Source organism: Thamnophis elegans, chromosome 16 (assembly GCF_009769535.1).
Source record: "Thamnophis elegans isolate rThaEle1 chromosome 16, rThaEle1.pri, whole genome shotgun sequence".
Taxonomy (NCBI): Eukaryota; Metazoa; Chordata; class Lepidosauria; order Squamata; family Colubridae; genus Thamnophis; species Thamnophis elegans.
In genome coordinates this window covers 7,869,218-7,885,556 of record NC_045556.1, presented here as the reverse complement: position 1 = coordinate 7,885,556, position 16,339 = coordinate 7,869,218, and the positions used below count along the sequence as shown (strand labels likewise).

Below are 16,339 nucleotides of genomic sequence, written 5' to 3'. Positions count from 1 at the left end.
TTGGTGGCCACGATGTAGAAAAGATGTGGAGACTCTAGAAAGAGTGCAGAGAAGAACAACGAAGATGATTAGGGGACTGGAGGCCAAAACATATGAAGAACGGTTGCAGGAACTGGGGATATCAAGTTTAATAGAAAGAAGGACTAGGGGAGACATGATAGCAGTCTTCCAATTTCTCAAGGGTTGCCACAAAGAAGAGGGAGTCAAGCTATTCTCCAAAGCACCTGAGGGTAGAACAAGAAGCAATGGGTGGAAACTAATCAAGGAGAGAAGCAACTTAGAACTGAGGAGAAATTTCCTGACTGTGAGAACAATTAGTGGAACAACTTGCCTCCAGAAGTTGTGAATGCCCCAACACTGGAAGTTTTTAAGAAGATGTTGGATAGCCATTTGTCTGAAACGGTATGGGGTTTCCTGCCTAGGCAGGAGGTTGGACTAGAAGACCTCCAAGGTCCCTTCCAACTCTGCTATTGTATTGTATTGTATTGTATTGTATTGTATTGTATTGTATTGTATTGTATTGTATTGTATTGAAAGACAATACACAGGTAGCCCACCCCTTCTGGCCACAATTGGGACCAGAATTTCTGTTGCTAAGCAAGGTGGCTATTAAATGAGTGGTTGCACCCTTGTTGCCTTGGTTGTTAAGTGAATCACCGCAGTTCTTAAGTGTAACACAGAGTCATTAAGCGAATCCAGATTCTCCCCCCCCCCCTTGCTGCCTATGGAGATTCTCAGTCCTCCAAGTCACAGTTGTCCCAAAGGTCCTTTTTCAAGAGGCAAACTGGACTTTCTGGGACTTTTTTTTCTCTCTTTGAAGATGTTTCGCTTCTCATCCAAGGAGCTTCTTCAGCTCTGGCTGGATGGTGGGGAAGCTGAAGAAGCTTCTTGGATGAGAAGCGAAGGGTCTGCAAAACTTGGCCAGGAGCCTCGGAGACTCACAAACCAATTAAGTGAACTCATTGTCTCCTGCAAACTCCACTCCCCTTTTGCTCCTCTTTTATTTCCTCTGGGAGGGGCCATTCATCATCCACCTGTGGCCTTACTCCTAAGTCGACCCCTGTTCTTTAGCTGCTCCCTTCCTCTGGCAATTCTGTGCATGCACACACTGGGAACAAGCGCCAGCTGTTCTTCTGCCTCACTGATGTCTGACTCTGAAGGCAGCTGATGACTGGCATACGGTCCTGGCCTCCTCTCTGCCTCCGACACAGAGCCCTCATCAGAGCCTTCCCCAGAGTCCAGGACTGGCCCAGGTTCCTCCCCAACCTCCTCACTGTCCGACTCTGCTGCCAGCTCCGCTGGCTACTGGCGGGCCACAACAATGTTCTGTATAATGACTCAATACCCTACCTTTTACTGACCCTCCCCAATCCAATTGCAGTGACCACCTGACAAAGGGAGGAGATGGAGGACAGGGTACGAGATTGATCTTGTGTGGTGGCTTCACGTGTCATTTTTCTTCTCTGGAAGGACAGCCTTCAGGGAAACTTTCCCCTTCCTCCATCTGGGAGCTAGCATCGTGAATGAATCCTTTCCCCCAAAACTTTTCTGTTGACGAGTATCAATCTGCATGAGTCTCATTGACGAACAGTGATTTATATGGGCACAAAGATGTTCAACGGGTCATATTTCTCTCCAACTCTGTTGCAGCTTGAATCTGAACAACGCTGTGAAGAATGACGAACTCAAGAAATGTCCCCAAGAAGTCACGGTAAGCCAGGTGTCATGGTTCCAAATAGCACCCAAAAGTAAATCAGAGTCCAAGGCAAAGTATTGCTCGAAGTTCCAATTTGTTAAGAGAGCCATGTTGGCACATCTGTTGAAAGTTCAAGATCTTGCCCCCATACCCCCAAGTCCATCCCATGGTCCAATCTCCCACTGCCACGCTGGCAGCTTCCACCCATCCAGTTCCGGTCAGGTACAGAGACAAAGGATGACCTTGGCTTTCTAGAAAGAATGTTGTTATGGCTACCTAGCATCTAAACTCTGTACAATCCTCCCACTCCCATTTTCCCACCATAGAAAATGCATAGTAGAATGATAGAAAGTGTGGCAGGCCAAAGATCCAAAAGAAAAGAAGGCTGCAGGCCTGACGCCAGGGAGAGAGAGCATAATTTTGATGGACCTTGTGGGCCACTTTCTTTGATAGCTATGTTGGAATAGATGAAGAGGACGTCAATCGGGGGTGGGTCGCTGCCTGTTTTACTAGCGGTTTGCAACCCGTGCGCAAGTGCTGTTTGATGTAAATTGTTCTCCACGCACGCGCAGAACAATTTACAGTGAACCGCGCATAGGCAGTCATTAAAAACCAAAATGGTGGCAGCCCAGTGGCGGCAAGGGAACCGGTTCAGGGGTGTGGCAGGCCTGGGTCGCTGCTGATTCTGCGATCCAGGCCTGACTGGTTCGGCCAAACTGGGAGCAACCCACCTCTGATGTCAATATGCATGGATCAGTGGTGGGTTTCAAAAATTGTTCGAACCTACTCTGTGGGTGTGGCCTCCTTTGTGGGAGTGGCTTGCCACCCATGTGACCGGATGGGAGTGGCTTGCCACCCATGTGACCGGATATGAAGATGCCGACGACACTTGTCAGAACCACCTTAAATTACCTCACACACAGCACTGGCATGCATAAGAATAGGATGTAAACTTGTTTTTTAAAAGGCATCTTTGGTTTGCGTTAAAACAACTTCAACACACGCAATGTTCTGATTGCACCACAAACGCAGTAGTCATCCTTACCTTTCACAGAGGCACTGAGTTTTATAAATAGGAGCATGATAGTGTAGAATAATCATATACAAGGACCAGTGGTGGGTTTCAAAAAAAATTTGGCACCTCTTCTGTAGGTGTGGCCTGCTTTCCGGGTCCACTGGTGGAACCTCTTCTAACCGGTTCAGTAGATTTGACGAACCGGTTCTACCGAATAGGTGCGAACTGGTAGGAACCCACCTCTGGCATGGATTCAACTTCTGCTGGCGGGGGAATTCTGGGAGTTGAAGTCGACCCAGGTTAAAGCTGCCAAGTTGAAGAAGGCTTTGTGTGTTGTGTGAACTCAGCAACTCCTGGTTTGCTGATTAATAATGGTTAAACAAACAATAAGGCCCAGAGTGTCTTATCTCTCTCTCTCTCTCTCTCTCTCTCTCTCCCTCTCTCTCTCTCTCTCTCTCTCCCTCCCTCCCTCCCTCCCTCCCTCCCTCTCTCTCTCTCTCTCTCTCTTTATGATGTGGTTTTAACATGATCTGTTCTTCTTGATCTTTTTTTGAAAAAGGAAGTGATGCAGATGCTAAGATGCTCCAGATTTGCTTTTGGCCATTCTTTGGCATGTTCTTGATATCTGTTTTCTGTTTCCTCTCTAGGCTCCCAATAAATACAATTCTCAGTATCACAAGCTATTCAAGGACATCCCGACTGAAGAGAGCGTGGTTAAAGGTAAACAGAAAAGGACCATCAAAATACTAACAAAATAGCTCACGGGTGTTAACAGGCCTCTATCCCAATCATTCCCCAAGAGTTGTTCCTTCCAAATGTTCAGTTTACTTTATTGTCATTGCACCTCATACAATGAAATTAAATGCCATCTTCAGTGTACATCATACATAAGAAAACTATAACTAAGATAAAATAAAAACACCAACATCCTTCACATTTGATATAACGGACTTGAAAACCCCTGATACTGCAGTCATATTGTACTATATAGTAGAGTTCAAGATGGTTACTGTTCTGACCCCCCTCGTCCTACACCAGAGCACGCCGAGACAAAGATACTGCAAGGATTTATTAACACAGAGATAGGACCTTGGCAGCAAGCCAGCACAGACAAGACTTTGGCAGCAATCCAGCACAGACTAACCTTGGCAGCAATCCAGCCTGCCAAGCTAGCCACGAAAGTTCTCCAACTTTAGTGAATATGTTGACTCCTGCAAAACGGGCGTGTGCACAATCATTCCTTTTATAGTCTTGAGAGGAGCTTAATTACCACCAGCTGAGTGCAATTATCTCCTGTAACTGCGTAACTGTTCCTTACGCCTATTAGCTCTTCGTTTGCCGGGCATCCAGGAACAACTCCCTTGTCTCCTCCCCACTGCTCCAATGCATGACGTCCGGATCACACTCCCTTGTCTCCTCCCCACTGGTCCAAGGCTCAGGCACCTCCTAGTGGCCAACTAGCCTCTCTGCGCCCTGCTCGGAGTCTAAACCCTGTCCAGGGTCCTCCACATCCTCCAGAGCCGACTCATAGGGCCCCTCGCTGTCGGAGTCTGGTGGCAGCTCCAATGGCTCCTGCTGGGCCACAACAGTTACTGCCCTGGGATACAAGCAGTTTTTCAGTCCTTAGGAACAGTTTTTTATCCGGTACCGTCTGCCAGATGGTAATAGTTCAAAAAAAAAAAAAGGGGAGTACCCAGGATGAGATGGATCTTTAAGAATGTTTTGAACTTTCTTCAGGCAGCAGGAGCTATAAAGCTCTTCCAAAGAGGGGAGAGGGGCAACCCATGATCCTCTAGGCCATGACGTTGACCCTCTGGGGCGCTGCCCTATCTGCCACTGTGCAATTGGCAAACCAGACACGGGTGCAGTAAGTTAAAATACTCTCTACGGTGCAGCGGTCGAGACTCACTGGGATTAAAATCCCATCCCCTTGTCTGCTTTTCCTTCTCACTTACAAGGATGTCATCCATCTCCCAGCGCCTTCTTTGACATCTGTCCATCCCCTCTTTTGACTGATGACCACTTTGGGGGTTAAAAGCATTCCTTGTTACAGCCTCCGTGTCTCTTTTATTTCCAGTCTGTTCCTGTGCTCTCCAGCGGGACATCCTTATCCAAGGCCGCCTCTACATTTCTCCAAACTGGCTCTGTTTCTACGCAAACCTTTTTGGGAAGGATATCAAGGTAAAGCCTGCACAGGGAACGGGAGAGGCGTCCCGGGGAGGCCACCAAGGTGGGGCGATTTGGGCATCTTCTCTGCCTTGTGTTCTGACCGAGGCTTCCCAAGAGCATGAAGCAAACTCCTTGTCCCGACAAAAAACCCTTTTATTAATTTACTGTGAATTCTGCTAATTCACATCCAGCAAAGTCTTTCGAGGGAGGATTTAAAGTCACAGACCTTATCTGGCTTGGAGAGCTGCCAGGCCAATATCTGCAGAAGTTGGGAAGGAGTCTCGGAGAGTCAGGAACCAATTAAGCGAATTAATTGCCTCCTGCAAACTCCCCTTTCGCTCCTCTTTTATTTCCTCTGGGAGGGGCCATTCATCGTCCACCTGTGGCCTTCCTCCCAAGTCGACCCCTGTTCTTTAGCTGTTCCCTTCTCATGGCAACTCTGCACATGCGCACATCAGGAACAGGATCCAGCTGTTTGTCTGCCTCACTGGTGTCTGACTCCAAAGGCAGCTGATAACTGTCAGACGGCTGTAGCCCCCTCTCTGCCTCCGACACAGAGCCCTCATCAGAGCCTTCCCCAGACTCCAGGACTGGCCCAGGTTCCTCCCCAACCTCCTCACTGTCCGAATTTTGATCACATGATTACGGTTCGTAGCTGTGAAAAACAGCCCTGAGTCACTTTTTTCCAGGGCTGTTGTAACTTTGAATGGTCACTAAGTGAATCGTCGTAAGTCGAGGATTACCTGGACAGCGCATAACGCCAGGCTTGTCACTGGAGGGCGATATCACACTTGTTAGTTACCCAGGGTTCAGCAGGGGTAGGATGATCTGCTCTATATAGTGTACGTTTCCTAAATCAACCCCTGAAGCCGTTTAGAAGCTAAAATGAATTTCCGCAAAGTCGACATTCTACAACTTCCTTTTTCGTTTCAGGTTGTGATTCCCGTGGTCTCCGTCCAACTGATCAAAAAGCACAAAACAGCCCGGTTGTTGCCAAATGGACTCGCGATCACCACCAACGCCAGCCGAAAAGTAAGAATTGCTGGCTATTATTGAGCAGTGGTTAAAGAGCAGTACTGCAAGCTGATTCTGCTGACTGCCGGCTGCCAGACGTTCGGTAGTTCGATTCTGACTGGCTCAAGGTTGACTCATCCTTGAGTCCTTGAAGGAAGGATGGAAGAATTGAAGGATGGAAGGAAGAAAGGGAGGGAGGGAGGGAGGGAGAGCCATGGTGACGTAGTAGTTAGAATGCAGTATTGCAGGCTAACTCTGCCCACTGCCAGCAGTTCGATCCTCACCGGCTCAAGGTTTACTCCTCCTTCCGAGTTGGGTAAAAGGAGGACCCAGATTGTTGGGGGCAAAAGGCGACTTTGTAAACCGCTTAGAGAGGGCTTTAAAGCACCGTGAAGCGGCATATACTAACTTCCGTTGCTGTTGCTATTATAGTTCCTTCTCTGGCCAAATCCAGGGCTCTGGTTTTTCCGCCAAGCTGAGATGAAAGTTTCTACTCTTTCTGCCCCTGATAAGTCACATGTGGCGGGGGATTATGGGAGTTGAAGTTGTAGATCTAGACCATTTTTCTGCTAACAGACATTACCTGAATATGAGTAACTCTTGTTTCATTGCATACATGTATCCGAATATGCTTTTTTTTCTGGGTGCATTCTGACATGGTGCTGGTTTTCGCCTGGATTTTCCCTACTTCTCACACATCCCATGTTGTTCTCTTTTATTTGCAGTACATCTTTGTGTCCCTCATTTCCAGAGACAGCGTATACGATGTCTTGCGACGTGTCTGTACCCACTTACAGGTATATTCCCTTCTCCTCTCTAAGGCCTGTGATAGTTTATAGTTTATAGTTTTATTGATTTGTATGCCGCCCACTCCCGAAGGACTCCGGGTGGCTTACAATAAAACAAGGGAGGGGGAATAATACACAAACAACATTAAAATATACAACAATCACAATCTCCGGGGGGCTGGATATTTCGAGAGCCCCCCCGGCCTGCTGGAGCAGCCAGGACTTAACAGCTTTGCGGAAGGCCGGGAGGGTAGTAAGGGTCCGGATCTCCACGGGGAAATCGTTCCAGAGGGCTGCCGCTGCAACAGAGAAGGCTCTCCCCCGGGGAGTCGCCAGCCGACATTGGCTGGCAGATGGAATCCGGAGGAGACCTAACCTGTGTGATCGAATCGGTCTATGGGAGGTGATCGGCAGGAGGCGGTCTCTCAGGTACCCAGGTCCGATGCCATGAAGGGCTTTATAAGTAACGACCAGCGCCTTGAAGCGGATCCGGAGACTAATGGGCATCCAGGGGGAGCCCCCCACCCCACCCTCTGGCCCACAGACATATGTCAGAAGAGGGGGAGGCTGCCTGCAAGGTTGCTTTGCTCATAAAGATGGACAGAAATATGGGTGAAATATTTGCTGCGGAGGAACGGACGGTGAAGATGACACCACGAGCAGAGATAGCAAAATGTAACTTGCTTGTTTGCTTGGAGAAAGATTCATTGGTTAGTTTACTTTATGGTAATTGCACCTCGCACCACGAAATTAAATGCCACCTTCAGTGTACATTATCCATAAGAAATAAAACACAAATAAAGAAATTGGTCTCCGGACTCAATTCAAGATGTTGGTTATCACCTTTAAAGCCCTACATGGCTTAGCGCCAGAGTACCTTCGAGACCGCCTGCTGCCACATACCTTCCAGCGGCCAGTAAGATCCCACAGATTGGGCCTCCTTCAGATGCCGTCAACCAGACAGTGTCGGCTGGCGGGCCCCCGGAGGAGAGCCTTCTCTGTGGCTGCTCCGACTCTTTGGAATCAGCTACCCCCAGAGATCCGGACCATACCCACTCTCACGGCCTTCAGGAAAGCTGTAAAAACTTGGCTGTTCCGGCAGGCCTGAGGCTGTTGACCTCACCGTTGAGGTCCAGCCCCGATTAGAATGAATGTATGAGGGTGTTGCTGTTTTTAAACTGTTTCTTTTCTCATTATGTGTTTTTTTTTATTATTATTTTTTGTAAGCCGCCCAGAGTCCTTCAGGATTGGGCGGCATATAAATATATTTAATAAAATAAAATAAAAATAAATAAATAAATAAATAAAATATACATCCTTCACATTTTATGCAATTGAATTGAAAACCCCTGATATTGCATTAATCTTGCACTATGCAGTAGAATTCAATATAATTACCGCCCTGGGATAGAAGCTGTTTTTCAGCCTATTTGTCCTGGTTTTTATTGTCCTGTACCGTCTGCCAAATGGTAATAGTTAAAAAAAAAAACATTTTAACTACATGTGACTGGAAACCCCTGAAGGACCTTTTGCTGGAAAAAAAAATGAATGTATGGATTTAATGATTATAAAGGGTAGATTATAGAAAGAAGGAAATTATGAAGTAACCTTAGGAAGGATAGAACATAAATGTTCTTATAATGGCTGTAAGCCACCCCTTTATTTTTCTTTCTTTTCTTTTTCTTTCTTTTCTATTTCTTTAGCTTTCTTTGCTGTTTAGTTTTCCCTATTAGTTTAGATAAGATAAGACATTATCCAATTGAAGGGCAGTTCCAGCCGCTAACCGGAAGCATGTCTGCATTTTTCAGCGGAATGACTGAGAATTAACCCCAGGACCTTTGATATATGAAATGCCATTTTTTTTGGTGTATAAGACGCTCCAAAGTATTAAGACGCACCTAGCTTTTGGGGAGGAAAACAAGAAAAAAAAAATACCTGGCTCTGCCTCCCAGCAATTTGCCTCCTTGCAGCAAACAGCAAAAAGCCCGTTTCAGTTTCAGTACAGCCTGATTAGCACAACAAGCAGCTGATTGTCAATTGGATCGGCCTCCCAACGATCAGCTGTTTCAGGCTGCAGGGATTGCCATAGCCTCCTTCCAGCTTGTGAAGCATATTCGGTTCACTCTTGGTGTTTATTTTCTCTACAGGTCTCCAGCAAAAAAAGTCTGAGCTTGAAAGAATTCACCGAAGAGCCAGTTGCTGTAGCCTTGGTAAGACCCGTTTCTCAAAGATTAAATGGCACGTTCCTTCACAACAGTGTTTCGGTCACCCAAAGGCTGAGAGCAGATCTCGTGTGTGAAAACTTCTGTTCAGTCAGTCGCCCAGCCACTTTCACCCTTCCCCATCCATGAGCACTTGTGGTGATGCAGTGGTTAGAATGCAGCATTGCAGGCTAACTCTGCCCACAGCCAGGAGTTCGATCCTGACCGGCTCAAGGTTGACTCAGCCTTCCATCCTTTCTGAAGTCAAATGAGGACGCAGAGTTGTTGGGGACAATAGGCTGACTTTGTAAATTGCTTAGAGAGGGCTGTAAAGTGGTATATAAGTCTTAAGTACTATTGCTATTGCTCGCTCCTTCCTTCCTTCCTTCCTTCCTTCCTTCCTTCCTTCCTTCCTTCCTTCCTTCCTTCCTTCCTTACTTATGGTTAGAATGCAGTATTGCAGGTTAACTCTGCCGACTGCCAGCAGTTTGATCCTGACCGGCTCAAGCCAAGTGGTGGCCTTGAGCCACAGTGGCTCAGTGGTTAGAGTGCAGTACTGCAGGCAACTTCTGCCGACTGTCATTGTCAGTCTGTTCGATTCTCATTGGCTCAAAGTTGACTCAGCCTTCCATCCTTCCGAGGTTGGTCGAATGAGGACCCAGATTGTTGGGGGCAAGAGGCTGACTTTGTAAACCGCTTAGAGGGTGCTGCGAAGCCCTGGGAAGCAGTATGTAGGTCTAAATCCTATTACTAAGAAGCTTCTTCCAATTCTAGAACTGAAGAAGCTTCTTGGATGAGAAGCGAAACATTTTCAAAGAAAAAAAAAACGAGAAAGTCCAGTTGCCTTTTGAAAAGGGTTCCACCACAAAACCGCGGACGACAAAATCGTGGTCGACGAAAGCGCGTATGTGACGTCATCACAGCGCGACGAAAAAGATAGAAAAATGTAAAAATAAAGCGAAAACCTTACCCTAACCCCCCTAAACCTAACCCTTAACCTAACCCTAAACCTAACCCTTAACGTAACGAAAAACCTAACACTAACCCTTAACCTAACGCTAAACTTAACGCTAACGCTCTAAACCTAACCCTAACCCTTAACCTAACCCTTACCTTTATGTGAATCGGCTTGCTGTAATTTAATTTTTATTTCAATTTTTCGATCTTTTTCGTCGCGTTGTGATGACGTCACATACGCGATTTCGTCGACCGCGCTTTTGTGGAACGTGGTTTTGACGGGTCACGTTTGAAAAGCACCTTTGAGAGGAGAGTCAGAAATAACTTCGCCGATCTCCTTCTGGGCCACTAACTTCAATGTTTCACTAAAAAAAAAAAAAAACCAGTAAAAATTCAATTGCCGCTTGCTTTCACCAACCGTGGACATGCTTTCCCACAGGAGGTCATTGTCCCAGAGGTGAAGTGGAGAAGGAGGTCCACGGCGTCCCTTTCGCTCACCCTCCCGGAGGCCAGCTTCCAGTGCATCCACCGAACTTCGATCAGCAATCTCAGTGCTAAGGAGACGTCCTGCACCTTGGAGGAGCCCCTGGTATCAGGTGAGGAGAATTCCGAAGGACCTTCTGGCATGGAGGGACAGCATCTTCCTGGGCCGGCCCAGAGGGTGTGTTGGTGCTCCAAGGTCATCGGGAGGGGTTGACTTGCAACTGAAACCGTCGTTTGCAGTTTTGGTTTGGTTGCAAGCGAAATTACAAGATTCAAATTGGGACTGAGCTCTTGTTGCGGCCCTCCAGCAGAGCTGGCAGCAGATTCGGACAGTGAGGAGGTTGGGGAGGAACCTGGGCCAGTCCTGGAGTCTGGGGAAGGCTCTAAGGAGGGCTCTGTGTCGGAGGCAGAGAGGGGGCCAGGGCCGTCTGACAGTTATCAGCTGCCTTCAGAGTCAGATATCAGTGAGGCAGAAGAACAGCTGGAGCCTGTTCCCAGTGTGCACATGCGCAGAGTTGCCAGACGAAGGGAGCAGCTACGGAACAGGGGCCGACTTGGGAGTAAGGCCACAGGTGGACGATGAATGGCCCCTCCCAGAGGAAATGAAAGGGGAGAGGAGTTTGCAGGAGACAATTAGTTCGCTTAATTGTTTCATGACTCCCCGAGACTCCTTGCCAAATTTTAGCAGAAATTAGCCTGGCATCTCTCCAAGACAGATAAGGTCTGTGACCATAAATCCTCCCTCGGAAGACTTTGCTGGATGTGAGTGAGCAGAACTCAAAGTCAATGAATAAAAGGGGCTTTTGTCAGGACAAGGAGTTTGCTTCTTGGGAAGCCTCGGTCAGAACGCCGACAAGACAAAGTGGATCTTTGACCTAGTCAAAGATTCACTTAACAACCGTGATATTAATTTAACAACTGCAGTGATTCACATAACAACTGTGGCAAGAAAGGTCATTTATTTCCCAGAGGAAGTAAAAGGGGAGCGAAAGGGGAGTGGAGTTTGCAGGAGACAATTGCTTAATCGCTTAATTGGTTTGTGACTCTCCGAGACTCCTTGCCAGGTTTTGCAGATATCGGCCTGGCAGCTCTCCAAGCCAGATAAGGTCTGTGACTGTAAATCCTCCCTTGAAAGACTTTGCTGGATGTGAATGAACAGAACTCACAGTCAATTAATAAAAGGGTTTTTTGTCGGGACCAGGAATTTGCTTCCTGCTCTTGGGAAGCCTCGGTCAGAACAGCTCTTTCCACAAACCCTTTGACGAACATTGTCATTTTTGGCATCTCTAACTCCCAGTTGGGGCTCTGTTTGAATTTCTCCCTCTGTGCTTCTGTTCCAGAAAGCACAGTAAACTCCGAGGAGGAAGAGGAGGAGGAAGAGGAGGAGGAGGAAGAGGAGGAGGAGGAGTTAGTAGTGAACCAAAGCTACAAAGCAGAACTGAGACCAGCTGATTATCAGCTGCTGAAAATCTTCATAGTGTTGTAAGTCCAAGGACGAGTTTTCCAGTTTTTCCTGCGGCTTTCCGATTCCCTCTTGACTCAGATCTAAAAAGGGGGGGGGAGGGTCTCTGTGGTGGGGGTGTTCTTTTTTTTTTCCTTGCAAAAAGTTTTTTTATTTCTTCCCTTTCAAATTAATTCATAGATATACATTCTTATAATTGCTACCGTGTTTCCCCGAAAATAAGACAGGGTCTTGTTTTCTTTTTACCCACAAAATATGGCTTGGGCCTTATTATCAGGGGAGGGCTTATTGTTTTGGAGTTAGCAGTTAGCAATAGCAGTTAGACTTATATACCGCTTCGTAGGGCTTTCAAGCCTCTCTAAGCGGTTTACAGAGTCAGCATATCGCCCCCACAGTCTGGGTCCTCATTTCACCCACCTCGGAAGGATGGAAGGCTGAGTCAACCGTGAGCCGGTCAGATTTGAACCGCCGAACTGCAGATAGCAGTCAGCTGAAGTAGCTGCAGTGCTGCATTTAACCACTGCGCCACCTCGGCTCTTGTTGCCGGGCGGCTGCTCTCTTGCGGGTGGGGTCCCAAAGCGTCGGGCACAGCCTCAGGGGCAAACGGCTGTATTGCTCTGTCACAGCAGCCATGAAGCAACCACACTCGGAAACAGCCACCTAGCAAACCCCCTTTCCAGCTGGGAACAGCACCATTCACTGACCTAGGGGTAGCGCCAAGCCGCGTGAGCAGCTGTTCGCTGCCTCCCCGGCTCTTGCGGCTTGGCGCCTTCGAAATGCCAGTGAAAGGCGCGCTGCATGGCTGGAGATGGGGGTTGTGTGAGCGGCTGTTCCGTTCTCGCTCACTCGCCTCCCAGCCTCACAATGCCCTGGCCCAGCTCTCCCCGCAGAGTCAGAGTACTTCCGCTGCCATCCCAGCATGGCTTTTTTGGCGGCTTCCAAGCCGAGTCTTCCGGCAGTGGCCGCTCTGGGCCTACGCTCTTTGGTTGTGAGTTGGCTGCCGGCAGAGCATACTCCCAGAGCGTACAACCATCACTTTCTTGCCACCCCATGCCTCCATCTTATTTTGCAACAACCTTACTCTTTCCATCTTCTCAGCCTCCTGTCAGGCCTGCAATTATATTCCTTTTAGCATTTTGGCCTGCCACACATTCTCTTATTACATTATGCTGTTTCATTAGTATAGTTGATGGGAGGGGGGAATAGAAAGGAGTAGGATTGTGGAATGTATTGTTTTCATTCTTGTCTAGAAGCCAAGGTCATCCTTTGTCTCCGTACTTTGACACCTGACCGGAAGCAGCTGGGTGTGGATGCCAGCGTGGAAGAAGAAGATTGGACCATGTGATGGATTGTGGGTGTGGGGACAAGTTCATGGACTTTTAACTAGGTGGGATTCTGATGTCATTTCCAGAATTGGGATTAACACAGATGTGCTAAGATGTCTGCTTTATTAAATTGGAACTTTAAGGATCGTTTTGCCTTGGACTCCGATTTAATTCTACATGATACTTGGAACGCTGACACCTCCCTTCTCTGCCTCCTTCTTTCCTCCTTCCTCCTTCCCCTTTCTTTCCCCTCTCCTCCTCCCTTCTCCTCTTTCTTACCCTCTCTCCTACTACTCTTTAATTCTTAATGGGTGGGGTTGTTCTTGATCCACAGAATCTGCCTTTTGGTGTTGTCCTCATCGTACCTGGCCTTCCGAATCTTCCGGCTGGAGCAGCAACTCTCCTCCTTGAACCAGGATTACCTTTCCCGAGGATCTCAAAGGTAAGAGATTATTCTGAGGTTTCCGTAAAAAAGGAAAATCAAAAGATTTACATCCAATTTTTAATCTCCAAAAGGTGGACTACCAAACAGGATATGTGTACATGGCAAACATGCATTGGGCTTTTAATTCTTTGTGAGACTAAAAGCGCAGTCTTCGTATGATAAACTTGCCAGTTTGTGGAAAACAATAAAAATAAACTAGGTTTTTTTAAAAAAAATCAAACTAATAGTTTCAAAGTAAAAAAAAAAAATCACATAAAGAAGCAACGGATGGAAACTAATCAAGGAGAGAAGTAACCTAGGACTAAGGAGGAATTTCCTGACAATTAGAACAATTAATCTGTGGACAACTTGCCTCCAGAAATTGTAAATGCTTCCAACAATGGAAGATTTTAAGAAGATGTTGGACTACAATTTGCCTGAAATGGTGTAGGGTTTCCTGCTTGAGTAGGGGGTTGGTCTAGAGGACCTCCAAGGTCCCTTCCAACTCTCTTATTCTGTTTCCCAAAAATGAGTATGTCTTCCCACTTGTGTAAAAGAAGAGTAGGGCTAAGAGTAGTGGCTAAGACGGTGAGATTGTTGATCAGAAAGGTCGGCAGTTCAGCAGTTCGAATCCCTAGTGCTGCGTAACAGAGTGAGCTCCCGTTACTTTTCCCAGCTTCTGCCAACCTAGCAGTTCGAAAGCATGTAAAAATGCAAGTAGAAAAAATAGGAACCACCTTTGGTGGGAAGGTAACAGCGTTCCATGGGCCTTCGGCGTCGAGTCATGCCGGCCACATGACCACGGAGACGTCTTTGGACAGCGCTGGCTTTTCGGCTTTGAAACAGAGATGAGCACCGCCCCCTAGAGTCAGGAACGACCAGCACATAATGTGCGAGGGGAACCTTTACCTTTACCTGAAAGAAGAGTAGGTAACTTGCAATCTCCACACCGCTTTATTGTCTTCCCTCATTGCTGAAAGCAAAAAGTTTGCCCAATCTTTTGAGACCCATCTGCAGTCCTAACTATCCGTTGAAGTCTGTGTCTGTCTTGTTTGCTTGCTGTGCCAAACCAGACAGTTCCTGGACAGCGCACACTCAGTGACCACCCATCATGATGCTCGCAGACATGAATTCTGTCCCAAAGGTTGCACGTCAGTGACGTTACAGTGAAGAAGTCCTTGTTTTCTGTCTAAACCTCTTGGGCGTCTTTCTTTCGACAGATGATCGTAGCACAAGGAAGATCGGAGAAGGTCAGACTTCACCTGAACTCAAGAGTCGAAGCAGGTAACGTGGCCGCTATGAAGACGGAGCGAATGGGACTCTAGTTCGCTTTCCGTCCTTGTTGGACCTCAGCAGTGAGGAACACTGTAGGTGCTTCCTCGCCTCCAAGAACCCTGTTGGAGTGTTCAACACGTTGCGTTGACTCTGCTAGAACATCTACCAGGCTGCTGGGGATGCTTACGGCCATCCCCGAAAAGGTCCTAGCTAGTCCTCTGGTCCAAAAGTAGCCATCCCAGGCGCGATTCCAGAGATGTCCTCCTGAGCGGTGACGAAGTTATGGAACTTACTCTCAACATGTGCCAGCAACATTGGAGGTTGCACTAGAGGACTTCTCCACAAGGTCCTTCCTCGCACTTACAAGGACTTGGCTGCTCTTACCTTGAGAACTTCAGGGCTCTCGGGAGGTTCTCTCCAAGGGGCTCTTTGACATGGGTGGATCCTCCTCCAGAGTGGGTCCGTTGCCAGCACTCATGGCCTCTTTCCCCGTGGAAGGCGGGTGGCCGGATAGTTACTACTCCTGCAATGAAAACACAACCAGTCTACGAAGATGACTGGTAAATACTATTTCACTAAGGATGAGTAGGAGTTTGGGAGCTGTCCCGTCTCTGCCCTTTCACATCCCAGTATTCCCATTTCTCCTTAGGAACAGCTTTCTTGCACTAACAATGATGCTGCAGTGATTTGCACCCCTGCAAAACTTCCAGGGAGCCAAAGTGAACTTGGAGTGGATGAGATGGGGGCCCCCTTGGCTGCCCAGGAAAGCCCAACGTCCTTATGGGACTGGAGCCAACTGTACACGCCGAGCCTTTCGGGAAAAGGAAACCTAAAAGACCCGTCTCGGTGATTGGAGTTGGAGCCCAAAATGCCCTTCCTGTTTAATAGAAATTGTAGATTGGGTTTGGTGGGCTAAAAAAGCAGGGTGGAGGGGGAGCCCCCCCCCTCCCCCAAAGTAGACCAGATTGTGAAATCAACTCTACAGGATGGTTACAGTTACTTTGAGATCGGCTGTACAGATTATATCCCCTCCCTCCCTTTTTTAATGCTTCATTGCACTATGGAGGTGTCCTTCTGAGTCACTTCCAGATGTTATTTATATGGATGTATGGATGGATGTATGGATGTATGTATGTATGTATGTATGGATGGATGGATGGATGGATGGATGGATGGATGGATGGATGGATGGATGGATGGACGGACGGACCGGTGAGGGGGTGGGTGAAGGGAGGAATGGATGGAGTGATGATTGGATGGATGGATGGGTAAGTGGAGGGAAGGATGGAGGGATGGGTAAGGGAATGGGTGAGTGGAGGGGTGGATGAAGTGATGATTGGATTGATGAGTGAATGAATGGGTGAGTAGATGGGAGGATGGAGGGATGAATAGATGGATGGGTGAGGGGATGGATGAGTGGAGGGGGGATGGAGGGATGATTGGATTGATGAGTGAATGAATGGGTGAGTAGATGGGAGGATGGAGGGATGAATAGATGGATGGGTGAGGGGATGGATGAGTGGAGGGGGG

At 47.7% G+C, this 16,339-nt stretch overlaps 1 protein-coding gene across 2 annotated transcripts in view; it reads left to right on the top strand.

The window, feature by feature from the left end:
* GRAMD2A (GRAM domain containing 2A) overlaps positions 1 to 15,942 on the top strand; it is a 48,710-nt gene extending 32,768 nt beyond the window's left edge. For both annotated transcript variants that reach the window (XM_032233300.1, XM_032233301.1), the window contains exons 3-12: positions 1,651 to 1,711; positions 3,359 to 3,431; positions 4,789 to 4,892; positions 5,814 to 5,912; positions 6,620 to 6,691; positions 8,830 to 8,892; positions 10,280 to 10,436; positions 11,664 to 11,805; positions 13,445 to 13,552; positions 14,755 to 15,942. In XM_032233300.1, the coding sequence (XP_032089191.1) occupies positions 1,651 to 1,711; positions 3,359 to 3,431; positions 4,789 to 4,892; positions 5,814 to 5,912; positions 6,620 to 6,691; positions 8,830 to 8,892; positions 10,280 to 10,436; positions 11,664 to 11,805; positions 13,445 to 13,552; positions 14,755 to 14,758 (883 nt within the window). In that variant the 3' untranslated portion in view covers positions 14,759 to 15,942. The remainder of the gene's footprint in view (positions 1 to 1,650; positions 1,712 to 3,358; positions 3,432 to 4,788; positions 4,893 to 5,813; positions 5,913 to 6,619; positions 6,692 to 8,829; positions 8,893 to 10,279; positions 10,437 to 11,663; positions 11,806 to 13,444; positions 13,553 to 14,754) is intronic.
* The last annotated feature ends 397 nt before the right edge of the window (positions 15,943 to 16,339 follow it).